The 13,331-nt window shown below is 47.5% G+C and overlaps 1 protein-coding gene across 4 annotated transcripts in view; it reads left to right on the forward strand.

The window, feature by feature from the left end:
• Nucleotides 1–13,331, forward strand: part of RFX8 (regulatory factor X8) — a 63,596-nt gene that overhangs the window by 1,913 nt on the left and 48,352 nt on the right. For 2 of the 4 annotated variants that reach the window (XM_051835428.2, XM_002710010.5), the window contains exons 2-4: nt 2,814–2,937; nt 8,447–8,508; nt 11,514–11,600. In XM_051835428.2, coding sequence (XP_051691388.2) covers nt 2,814–2,937; nt 8,447–8,508; nt 11,514–11,600 — 273 coding nt within the window. The remainder of the gene's footprint in view (nt 1–2,813; nt 2,938–8,446; nt 8,509–11,513; nt 11,601–13,331) is intronic. The other 2 variants (XM_008253270.4, XM_051835438.2) reach the window with 2 other exon arrangements.

A 13,331-nucleotide genomic window follows, 5' to 3' on the forward strand; every position in this document is an offset into this window, starting at 1 on the left:
AGTCGTGCTTTTCAAATCTGAGGGTAGACAAGAGAAGTAAGGACGGGAGATGTTTCATTGTGAAGGTTGCTTTAATCTAGGCAGCCAGTCTGTGAGGTGGGACAGTGGATAGACCATTGGCACCAGTTTTAGCGTTGTCTTTAAAAACACAGGCCAAGGGCCAGGGCTGTGGTGCAGCAGATAAAGCCTGCAGTGCCAGCATCCCATATGGGCGCCAGTTTGAGTCCTGGCTGCTCCACTTCCGATCCAGCTCTCTGCTATGGCCTGGGAAAGCAGTAGAAGATGACCCAAGTCCTTGGGCCCCTGCACCCACGTGGTAGACCTGGATGAAGCTCCTGGCTCCTGGCTTCAGCCTGGCCCAGGCTTGGCCTTTACAGCTATTTGGGGAGTGAACTACTGGATGGAAGATCGATCGATCGATTGATCGATCTATCATCTATCTCTGCCTCTCCCTCTCTGAAACTCTACCTTTCAAATAAATAAATCTTTTCCAAAACACACATAGCTTGTCATCCAGAGCCTTTGTGTCCTGAGGCATGTTACTAGAGGCCCAGGGAGATCAAGCTGCCCAGAGGAACAGCAGGTGGCCAAGGGCAGGTGTCAGGAGACCTGGAGACACTCAGGAGCACCCTGAGGCCTCTGAGTGAGACTGTTGTGGTGTGCAACACAGGTTCATTCTGTTGGCAGCGCTACTTTGTTGTTTTCCGATTGGTCACTTGTTGGGTCCCCCCATAGGTCTTAGAGACAGCAGCGCACATCATGCACCACCTGCATATGTGAGGTGTTCTCCTGCCTGGAACACCCAAGGGGAGCTGGCCAGTGGGGGCATGGAAGGAATAAAAGGTTTCCGTGGGTGGACAGGAAGAACCACATAGCAGGGAGAGAAGCGGTCACACTTCTGGGGAACATGAAGAAAGGGGGGACAGTGATCTGACTTCACTTGCTTAGCTGCCGACCCAGCGGGGCTGGCTGAGGGGGCACCTCTGACTTCAGGCACAGCACCGAGTACGGTCTGATCCCCGTATGTGCTGAACCCTTGGCCCTAGACTAAATGACTGTCTCGTGCATGTAAATGGACATCTTCAAAGTTCCGCAGACTCTGTTGAAATTAACTAAATGCAAATTTAATCTCCTTTTTTTAAGATTGTATTTATTTATTTGAGAGTGAGAGGGAGAAACAGAGATAAAGGTTTTCCATCAGCTGGTTTGTTCCCCAAATGGCCACAAGGGCCAGAGCTGATCCCATCCGAAGCCAGGAGCCAGGAGCTTCTTCCGGGTCTCCCATGCGGGTGCGGGGGCCCAAGGACCTGGGCTGTTCTCTACTGCTTTCCCAGGCCATAGCGGAGAGCTGGATCGGAAATGATACAATTTCTGTTCTGAGTTCGCCTTCCTACCCGTACCGACCCTGGGAAGCAGCAAGTGATGGCTCCAGTGCTTGGGTTCCTGCCACCCACATGGGAGACCTGGACTGAGTTTCTGTCTCCCTTTCTTTGACCCCAGCCATGCTCTGGCTGTTGTGAGCATTGGGGGAGTAAAGCAGCAGATGGGAGCTCTTGGTATGTCTGCCTGGCTCCCTGTCTCTCAACTAAATAAATAAATAAATTGAAATAGAAAGAACGAGAAGCAACCTCCCAGTCTGTCTACAAGCAGGACAAGGAAGGCTGTGTTGGGTATCACGGGACACTTGGCTGCTTTCCCTCAGGCTACACAGTGCCCTGGAACTGGCCCCTGGCCGTCCCTGCAGGCTGGGCATCAAGCACAGCTCCCTCCCGAGCCACCTTGCCAAGGAATCGCTGCCTATCCCAGGGCCAGGGGCATTTAGACAGCTGAGGATCCGGCCTTGAGAAGAGGCCACAAGCACAGCAAGCCACGCCTGGAGGCTGCTTTAGCTCTGGGCCTAGCAGGAAATAAAGGAGAGTGAATGTGGGCTGCCTCGCTGTCTCTTGGTGCCTTGCACCAAGTTTTTATATCTCATTGCAATTCAGAGGGTCAAGACCCAGTGGCCTGCCCTCCACTGCATGGCTCTAAGAACTGCTGCTGCTTTGAGATAGAGGGGATATGGGAGGAAATGTGGAAACCCCGGCCCTGAGGTCACAGGCAGGGCTGATGGACCACCCAAGTACCTGACTCTCCAGTTCATAGTTAGGTAGGGAAACAGCATCTGCATTCTAACTTGCTCCCAAACACAAGCAAAACCAATAACTCCTACCACGTTGATAATCTAAACACTCATAATCAATAAACTTAGCACGGGCTTGAGGACAAATGAGTATGTCATTATTTTTAATTGATAAATTATATCTCTTTTTAAAAGTTTATGTATTTATTTGAAAGAGTGACAGAGAGAGAGAGGAGAGACAGAGAGCTTTCATTCACTGGCTCATTCCCCAAATGCCCTCAACAGCCAATGGCAGGCCAGGCCAAAGCCAGGAGCTGAGAACTCCAACCAAGTCTCCCATGTGGATGGCAGGGGCCCAAGTACTTAGACCATCATCTCCTTCCTCCCAGGGTGTGCAGTAGCAGGAAGCTGGTCCAGAAACAGTGGAGGAACTTGATTGCAGGGCCTCCCATGTGGGATGCCGGCATCCTAAGAGGTAGCTTCACCTGCTGTGTGCCACAACACCTATCCCAAGGGTACAATAGGGATGCTAGTTGTGAGCCCTTGTGGGGTTCCTTTTAATAAATTAGACATATTTCGTTTGGGTGGATCCATATATATATGGATCCATATATATCTAACCATTGGTTTTGTCAGAGTGCCCTGCTCTAGAAAAACACGCCAATTTCCTCTTCCTTGTCCTCCTCTTCCCCAGGTTGGTTGACAACTTCTGCATCTGTGAGGGCTACAGTGTGCCTCGCTGTCTCATGTATGAGATTTACGTGGAGACCTGCGGGCAAAACGCTCAGAACCAAGTCAACCCAGCAACGTTTGGGAAGGTAAGTTGCCACGATGAACAGTACTGTTCTCATTGAGGGAGAAAAGCAAGCTACACTTCTGTGTCACTCAGCAACAGATACGCTCTGACAAATGTGTTGTGCAAATATCAGAGTACACACACAAACTAAGACAGCTGTGACGTCAGCAAGTGGTACAGTGTAATGGAACTGCGGCTATAGGTGAGTGCTTCAAAAAGTCCGTGGGAAATGAAATTGAAAGATAAGTTTATTTTGCCACAAAATTTTTTGAAATCCTTGCAAATGAGGGATCCTCAAAGGCTTCAGGGAAATAGCATGTTATGGGGAAACTATGCGTGGCCTTCAAATTCTTGCACCGAAATGAACGGATACTTTAATTCCATTTTCCACAAACGTTCTGATGCACCTTTGTTATGTGACCTATCTATCATTGGCTGAAATGTTGTTACACAGTGCAGGACTATAATTGAGCAAACCTTGAAATATGGGTTCTGATGGTTTCTCAATGGGTATCACTGGTTTCAGTCTAGGAAGCTAACCGAATCCAACACCCTTGTCTCCACTGGATAGCCGTCCTGCCGGTCACTTTCCTTTGTCCAGGCCTCATGATGTGGGGCAAAGGACGATGAGGAATAGATGGCACCAAAGAAATGTAATTGTGGAGGCCCAGTGCATTCTGGGCCATCACGCAGGCATAGAAATGCCAAGGTTCCCCGCACACCCCCCTAAGACCCACTCTGGTACCAGACAACTGTTCCCACTGAGAACTTGTTGGCTCTTGAAGGTTTTCTCTGAAGCTGAAATTCTCTATGCACAAACACAAGCACAAGGATGTCTGAAACCCTGTGCATTGAGCAGTGTGCGCCACGCACCGTTTCAGTTGCTGAAGATTCAACAGTGAACAAAATTGGCTCCAAGTCCTGCCCTGTTGTCACACCCGCCTGACTCAGTTGTCTTTTCAAAGTCAAGGAAATCAATGATTCTGAAAGCAAGGCATTCAGTGCAGAGGTGCAGCGGAAGCCAGCAATGACGGAAGTGCTTACAGGAAACAGGTGTCCCAACACATAAAGAGCAGAGCGAGGCTTTCCAGCCAGAAGAGAATTCCCTCCCACCCTTGGCCATTCCATGGCTCAGAATAAGTGGAAACAGCATCAGCGGCTTTGCTGGGTTCGGCACTCAAGCCTGTCCCCGTCTCTCATCCATCTCCTTGCCAACCCTCTTTTTAGGGGGAAGCAGCTGACCTCAGCTTGACGTGTTGGGGTTCCCTACTTCCCTTTCTAAAAGAGCAAAACACTCTTCTTTCACGTCTTTGAAATGTCTTTTACAATAAAGGTAGTTTCGCATCTGGTGCAGTCCCACAGCAGGTATTCCAAAGGCAAAAAATAAAAAGAAACTCAACTGAATCCTCCCCTTAGAATCCACTTCCCAGGATGCCAAGGTGCAGGCTTCAGGCTGTGCTTGGAAATTTGCCTGATGAACGGGCCAGTTCTGCTGAGATGGTGTTGAGAAGGGACCCTCGTTGGGCAACGTGTGACCACAGGGAGAAGGGAGGGGGGAGGGGGGAGGGGAAAGGGAATGACTGTGTGTTTGCAACAGAAACAGCCAAATACCCAGTTCTCACTTCCTCCCTCCTCCCCTGGGAGCGGAGCTGACTCTGCCAAGTTCCTGTGCAGATGTTGGAATGTTTCTGGCTCTTTTTGGCAGTACTGGGCATTTGACGGGTAATGGGTAATGCTCCTTCTTGGTGCCAATGATATCCTAGGTGGATTAGAGAATTTCCGGAAAGCTGACTTCCTCTTTCAAAATAGCATTTACTGATGTTTTTATGATTCTACAAGAAACACATCCTCTGGGTAGGCAGTGTGGAAACTGGAGAGAAGTGTGTGAAAGGGAGAAAACAAATAGCTATAGCCTCATTATCCATTTGCACACACATTTGCACACACGTGCAGTCATGCACACAGATGTGACCTGCAGGGGTGGGCAGTAAGGACATGGCCACTGCATCTTTGTTTGCTACATCCCTTAGGACCTGCTCATGGGGGATTCCCTCCCCCAGCCCACAGAGAACCAGGTGTCGGGGGTGCTTCTTCCCTTCCTTCGCCTCCTCCCCCAGCTGCCCAGGTGTTGGCTTGGTCCCTCGGGGGAGGAGGGCAGGAGGCAACAGCAGTCGCAAAGTTCTTCCTTTCTTGGAGGTCCCGCGAGCTCTGTCTCTTGGGCCCTTTGGCGAGTCCTTCAGCGCCCTCCTTGGGAATGTTCCGGAGTGCCCACCTTGGCTTGGTGAAGGGGCTCGGTTCTGGTCATCACCAGCTGCCTGCCCATCCTGGGGCCTTCCTGAGAACCCGGGCTCTCATACAGCAGCAGCTCTTTCTCACGGACGACCAACCTCTGGCCACACCACGTAGTCAGCCGTTCTCGGCCCAGCAGGATGTGGGTGTGCCTGCCGAACCCAGACCAGTAGCCATTCCCTTCTGCTCATGGCCAGAGCCGCTGGCCAGCCCTCCTGTCCCAGGCATGGACGTGGTAGGGGCGGTCTCACAACGCATTCTTCATGTGACTCCAGAATCCCCTGTGTTATGCTCAAGGTGATTGGCACACAACCCCTCCCACACACTCTGCACAGCAGGGAGTGTGGATGTGCAGCAAAATCTTCGGACATCACCTCCTTCTGCCTCACTGCGGGTGATGAGAGTCGGTCTTTTAGCTGATTATGTGAGAATACAAGTCGCCCAGGCCAAGAGCCTCATGGTTCACTCTGCTGTCTGTTGTCTAAAGACGTATACATGCTACGTGGATGGGTAGATTGAGGGGCTGATATATGGATAGATGGAGGACACATGGACAGGCAGACAGGTGATAGCTAGATAGATACATGACAGATATGGATAGAAAGGTTAGATAGGTGATAGAAGAGATAAACAGATACAGAGATAGAGGGGTAGATACAGACAGACAGACATTGAGATGGATAACCTATAGTATGATACAACGCCAAACCTGGAACCAGAATTCTTAGGTTATAACCCTGGGGATCCTTTTATCTATATTGTGCCTCAGTTTCATCATTTGGAAAATGAGGGTGTTAATGCTAGTAACATTAATAACAGACATGAAGTTCTTTTTTTAAGATTTATTTTATTTATTTATTTGAAAGAGTTAGAGAGAGAAGTAGAGACAGAGAGAGAGGTCCTACATCCACTGCTTCACTCCCCAGATGGCCGCAACGGCTGAAGCCGCGCCGATCTGAAGCCAGGAGCCAGGAGCTTCCTCTGGGTCTCCCATGTGGGTGCAGGGGCCCAAAGACTTGGGCCATCCTCCAGTGCTTTCCCAGGCCACAGCAGAGAGCTGGATCGGAAGTGGAGCAACTGGGACTCAAACTGGCACCCATATGGGATGCCGGCAACTGCAGGCCAGGGCTTTAACCCACTGAGCCACAGCACCAGCTCCATACATGAAGTTATTTTAAGGAATGAAAGACAAAACACATGTAGAGAGAAGAAGATAGTCCTGACACATAGGAAGCCCTCAAGAAATTTTTACTTATCATTATGCGTACTTCACTTAGAAGACCCTAAACATTTACACATAAAATATTTTCAAGTTTATGTTGTACAATGGCTGTAAAAATTTTTTTGGATATACCATAATTTTTTAACCATCTCCTTTATTGGAAATACAAGCCTATAATTTTTCTCTGTTCTAAGCAACAAAAAAACCCATCATGAGGATTCATGATATTCTTACCTAAATTTAGAGTATTCCTCACCCAGGAGAATTTTTGGGTAGAAATTAATTTCGCTGTTCCTACTTGCATTTGCTGGGTCATTAGGGAAGTTAGTCACCTTTGCATGGCTTTGGTCGTGTGTATCTTGTATGTTTATGTAGTATCATCAAACCATTTTCTTTTGGAGTATTAGAGTTTTTCCTGTTGATTTGTGTGAGCTCTTTCCACATTAAAGATATGGTTTTTTAACTTAATTCCATTTTTTGCACGAAATTATCCCAATTACTTTTTCATTTGAACTGTGATGTACCTGCTCATAAAATGAAATCCCTGGACAGACTGGGGTTGGAGCTACAGAATAATACAAAATGTGCAGATTACTCTGTTGCCAGACATCTAAGGTAGCTTTGCAATTCAACAACTTTATAGTGTTCCCTAAGAAAACCTTGAAGGGGCTGGCACTGTGGTGTAGTGGGTAAAGCCGCCTGCAGTGCCAGCATCCATGTGGGCACCAGTTTGAGTCTTGACTGCTCCTCTTCTGATCCAGCTCTCTGCTATGGCTGGGAAAGCAGTAGAAGATGGCCCAAGTCCTTGGGCCCCTGCACCCACGTGGGAGACCTGGAAGAAACTCCTGGTTCCTGGCTTTGGATCGGCGCAGCTTCTGCCCTTGTGGCCAACTGGGGAGTGAACCAGCAGATGGAAGACCTCTCTCTCTCTCTCTCTCTCTCTCTCTCTGCCTCTCCTTCCCTCTCTGTGTAACTCTGACTTTCAAGTAAATAAATAAATCTTTAAAAAAAAAACCTTAAAGTGAAAAAAATTCATTAGACAAAAGAATAATGAAAAGTGAAGAATATTATCCTACTAGAAACAGAGGCAAATCCATTTCTAGAGGATTTTTAATAAGAGGAAATGATTATGGGACAATTTTGAGGATAGAACATTCAATGCAAAACTGGTGACATGGGGCCAATGCTGTGGCATAGCGGATAAAGCCGCCACCTGCAGTGCCAAGCATCCCTTATGGGCGCCAGTTTGAGTCCCAGCTGCTCCACTTCCGATCCAGCTCTCTGCTATGGCCCAAGTCCTTGGGCCCCTGCACCCATGTGGGAGACCCAGAGGAAGCTCCTGGCTCCTGGCTTTGGATTGGCACAGCTCCAGCCATTGCAGCCAATTTGGGAGTGAACCAGCAGATGGAAGACCTCTCTCTCTCTCTCTCTCTCTCTCTCTCTCTGACTCTGCCTCTCTGTCATTCTGCCTTTCAAATAAATAAATAAATCTTTAAAAAAAAAGAAAAAACTGGTGCCACACTAAATGTGTGATTGAATATGCAGGTATTTAATGTGTAAACACATAGTACACACATACATGAGAGTACTTCAAAAAGCTCATAGCAGTAGAATGACAGATATGTTTATTTTGATGCAAAAAAGATTTGAAATTCATGCACGGGGCGGGGTCTCCAAAAAGTTTATAGAAAATGCATATGCTAGAAAGTATGTATGAATTTCAACTTTTTTGCACCAAAGTTAAGTTATCATCTAATACCACTTTCCATGGGCTGTTTGAAGTACTCCCTAATGGAGACTTTGAAAAAAAAAAAACTGGATGGCATGACACTGGTAATTTTCTGTGGGTAGTAGGTTTTCTTTTTCAAACTTGTATGAGTTTTCCCCCAAATTGCATCTACATTTATTTCATTTATAATCACAAAAGAGGAAATGGAATTTGAACTCTGTGAGGGGAAGTAATTGAAGCCCTGATTCTGAGCTTTCCAGTGACAGCCTTGAATCTGATTAACTTTTTTAGCTTGTGCGCTTCGTTTTTCCTGATCTTGGCACCCGAAGGCTGGGCACGAGAGGAAGTGCCAGGTAGGTGTCTAATGTTTTTAAATTTATTAATGTTAAAAACAAAGTTTTGAAAAAATTATTAAATCAGTGACAAAAGCGCATAATGAAACAAAGGGAAAGAACAATTGTTGGGGCAGGTACTATGGCTCAGCTGGTTAAAGCCACTGCCTGGGGCACCAGCATCCCATAAGGGCACCGGTTTGAGTCCTGGCTGCTCTACGTCCAATCCAGCTCTCTGCTGATGGCCTGGGAAAGCAGCAGAAGATGGCCAAGTGCCTAGGACCCTGCACTCACAAGAGAGACCCAGAGGAATCTCCTGGCTTCTGGCTTCAGCCTGGCACAGCCCTGGCTGTTGCAGCCATCTGGGAAGTGAACCAGCAAATAGAAGATCTGTGTGTGTGTGTGTGTGTGTGTGTGTGTCCCCGTCTCTCTGTAACTCTGCCTTTCAAATAAATAAATAAATCTTTAGAAAAATAGAACTATTACCAAACAGTGTTCATAATTCAAATTAAGTCCTAGTGCCTGAAATCATTCAGGTGATGCTAAAAACAAGTACTGGTTCCTATTTTCTTAGGAATTGTGTTAAAATTAAAAAGATCCGTCTGGCAGAGAGTTAGACATGAAAGACTGGGGAGGGGCTACAAGATCCTCCTTCTGGAGAGAAGCCCTGGACCCTGCTCTTCACCTGGGGCCCACCAAGACCACCCACCTTGCAGTTTAAATTACGGTTAAAGTGTTCTGATAAAGCGGCAGCTCAGCCAAACCAGACAAATCTGGTTTATGGCACATGTGCAGTAAGATCCAGTTTGATCACTATCATACAGTTAGCATTTCAGTCTTACCCCGCCCAACATGGATGTTCCCAGTACATGCATGGGAAGCCGCATGTGCAAAAAGTGCAAGGTAAGCTATTCCCAGCTGTCAATCAAAAGTGCCAATCATGAGCATCATGGCCACATTACCAGTCAACACCACCCACACTTCAGGAAAAAAGCACAAACCAGGGAAAAAGAGTACCACGTTTCTCTCAACTGGCCCATTCCTGCCGTGAAATGTATTTCAACACCCTTTGCTTTATCGGCCCTATTTCGTCTCCCTGAACTGTAATTCATTGTGCCATCAGCAAGAAATAATCTAGGCAAACCGCCCACCATCAGTTACAGTCACAGTACATGTTTTTCATTTCAACACCTTAAATGTCTAGGCAATCAAATGTCGAATTATTTCAGTAGTTAAGTATACACATAGAATAATGAACCTGTTTTCATTATTCCAAGTTAAAAGTTCTAAGCTTTCATTTTATTAGCATATTGCACTTACATTCAGAAGGCTAAGTCCCAAGGTTGTATTTTTAATTCAAAAGGAAACTCCAGCACTGATGGTTTGTACTGTCCTAATTGTCACTCATTTATTATTGCTGTTTGTTGCTTGTTTTAAATCACAATGGCAAGTCAATGAGAAAGGAGTGAAACTAATTAGGATTGGGGCCTACCACCCATGAAGGAATTGAAGACAATGGAAGAGTTTGCCAAGCCTAACATGGGGCAATAATTAACTTGAAAAATTTTCATTTGCTTGCCCTGCGTGCAGAAAGCCAATTACTAACATTGAAAAAGGGGGCATTTCCTGCAAAGCTCACAGAGCAAGGAGCCAGGCAGCTGAAGTGGAATTCCTGGTCTGTGTGAAGGAGTAAAGGCAGGGAAATCTTACACTTCACTGTCGGGGATGATCGTGTGTGGGCTTCTGGTTGGTCCCCAGGGCACGTGGCCTTCCTTTGATTGGTCAGTAATGGAAACCCACAAAGGTGAGCTCCAGTCACTCTGGGGAGAAAGCTAGATTGGGTATTGGTTTGTGTGATCAGGGCTCTGTGATCCTGGAAGACATCTCAGCTAGAGGCTAGCACTGAGACATGGACTCTGTAAACCAGAAGGGCAATTGTGTTACTCCCTCCTGCATGAGCTATCTTTCCGTAAGAGCTACGTGGCTAAGCAAGAGACCCTGGGACCCAACAAAATTGACATCAGAGGCTCCTGGGGATGGGGCCCGGTGACAGGCTCAGCAGAGGAGGGCCTGGGCTGCTGAGAAGAGTCCGGTTCTCAGTGGAGGGAACCTTGGTGTTGCTGCACTTCAGCTCCCTGTGAAATCCAGGATTAGCACGTCCTAAGCTGGGAAAGCAGAGGGCTTGAGAGGTACGAGATACAGATGCCCATCAACTGACGATGGCTGCACCCCGGAAAACCTCTCACAGGTTGAAAACCTTCTAAGTGGAAGAATGCACTGACTGCTCCTGATTTAGCAAACACCCCAGGCCAGCAACACAGCACACTAGGGGGTGTTGCAGGTTTCCCCTTGTCGAGCTGACTGGGGGCTGGCCAGAACGCAACATCGAATGACGCCCAGGAAAAGATCCACGTTCTAAACTCGCGGGGTGGCCCCTATTGGATACGTATCATTTTCACACCATCGTAAAATTGAAAAGTTGTCAGTCAAACCATCATAAGTCAGGGATCACCTGTAGTACGAAGTTGCTTATCTCCCTAACAGCTTGGCGGGGCTGAATGGCTGCTATGGTCGTAAGTGGAGTTAATTATAAAGCTCCGAGAAGATCTCCAAGCCTTTGCTAGCTAACCTGTTCTGTGTCTTTCATGAAGCATGGCAGTAGGTTGACGTACTTTTTTAAAGACTTACTTATTTATTTGAAAGGCACAGTAACAGAGAGAGATAGAGAATGAGAGATCTTCTGTCTGCTGGTTCACTTCCCAAATGGCCAAAATAGGCAAGGCTGAGACAGGCCAAAGCCAGGAGCCTGGAACTCCGTGCGGGTTGCCCACGTGTATGGAAGGGACCCAAGCACATGGATCATCATCTGCTGGCTTCCTAGGGGTAAGAACAGGGAGTTGCATGGGAAGCCAGGACTTGGACTTGTGCTCATATGGGATGCCGGTGTCACAGATGGGAGCTTAACTCATTGCAACACCGGCCCCTTCATTGACATAATTTTTAAGACAACATTTTTTCCTCTTCAGGTATCATTATGATGGAATCTGCATCAAGAAAACCTCTTTCTTCTATGCCCAGTATTGCTACCTTCTGGGTGAAAAAAGGTATCACAAGTTAGTATCTATTGTCTCGGTACTTTGTTCACAGGTTGCAAGCCCGGGTACAAACCGTTCATAGTTTACTTGTGTCGTGAAATGACTTTATGGCTGTTCTGCCTTTAAATCCTGTTTTGTTGTTGTTGTTTTTTTTTTTTTTTTTTTTTTTTTTTTTTTTTTTTTTACAGGTAGAGTTATAGACAGTGAGAGACAGAGGGAGAGAGACAGAGAGAAAGGTCTTCCTTCCATTGGTTCACCCCCCAAAATGGCCACTATGGCCGGCGCTGCGCCAATCTGAAACCAGGAACCAGGTGTTTCTTCCTGGTCTCCCATGCGGGTGCAGGGGCCCAAGCATTTGGGCCATCCTCCACTGCCCTCCTAGGCCATAGCAGAGAGCTGGACTGGAAGAGGAGCAACCGGGACTAGAACCCGGCGCCCACATGGGATGCTGTCGCTGCAGGCGGAGGATTAACCAAGTGAGCCACGGCACCGACCCCCTTGGTTTTTAATATACAGAACAACAGATACTCTTATAAAAACTTCATTTATGTTTATTTATTTGAAAGAGCAAGCGAGAGAGAGAGAGAGAGATCTCATCTGCTGGTTCACTCCCCAAATGCCCACAACAGCCAATGCTGGGCCAGGCTGAAGCCAGGAGCCCAGAACTTCATTTAGGTCTCCCAGTGGGTAGCAGGGACTCAACCATTTGTGCCATCTCCTGCTGCTTTGCAGGGTGTGCATTGGCAGGGAGCTGGATTGGAATCAAAGGTGGGCTCACTCCCAGGCACTCCGGTATAGGATACTGAGTCCCAAGGGAGGGGCTTAACCTGCTTGGTCACAATGCCTACCTCCAAGTCTTCCTTAAGGATGGAAACACACACACATAGACACACACACACACATTCCATTAACACATTTTTGACCAACATACCTTTGTCAGCCTCTAGCAATGTCATGAACCAAAGAAATCCATTTCTGGTTGATTTCCTTGGATACTTTTTATCCCAATGGACAAAGCCATTTTTTTCCCACTGAGTCTTTGTTTTTCTCAGGTCTTCTGCAAAATTTGACACAACTGGCCACCTCTTTCTAGAAACTTCCTCTAGCCCTCAGGACTCTGTGTCATCCAATTCCCCTTCCCCCAGCGACAGTGACTCTCCTTCTGTCTCCTTACGTCCCCCTCCCCCACTAAGGGCAGGCATTCCCGAAGATTCCTCTTGGTCATCACCATTGCACTTCCTACTGTTTGGCCCCAAGACTTTTCATCCCCTTTGACCCTCCTCCACCGCCTCCCTCAGGCGAATGGCCCCTGAATCGTCATCCCCGGACTTGGCCCCTAGGTGGGACTCTGGCCACTTCCACACTGAGGTCCCACTGGCACCTCACACTTACAATATGGGAATCTGCACTTCCAGTCTCCCTCCGAATTGTGTCTGCCCCCTGTCTTCCTTGTTTCAATCTATGATGCCAATTGCTAGAATCCATACAAGGCCACCCCAAACCACCCCTGACTCTTGGGGTGGCGCCTTGTATGGATTCTACTGTGACTTCTTGATTTTCACTCGCCCTGGTTATTGATATTTCCTTAAGGGCCTGTTGACTTACATTGAGATTCTTTCCATGAATCCCTATGGCTTCCCACTGGTCAACCTCTCCCCACTCTAAACACAGCCACCAGACCAGTAACCCCGGACCCTGCGTTTTCTTTGTCTCTTTCCTGCTCAGAAAGGCTCGGGTACTTGCTTTTAC

The sequence above is a fragment of the Oryctolagus cuniculus genome, chromosome 2 (genome assembly GCF_964237555.1).
Source record: "Oryctolagus cuniculus chromosome 2, mOryCun1.1, whole genome shotgun sequence".
Lineage (NCBI taxonomy): Eukaryota > Metazoa > Chordata > Mammalia > Lagomorpha > Leporidae > Oryctolagus > Oryctolagus cuniculus.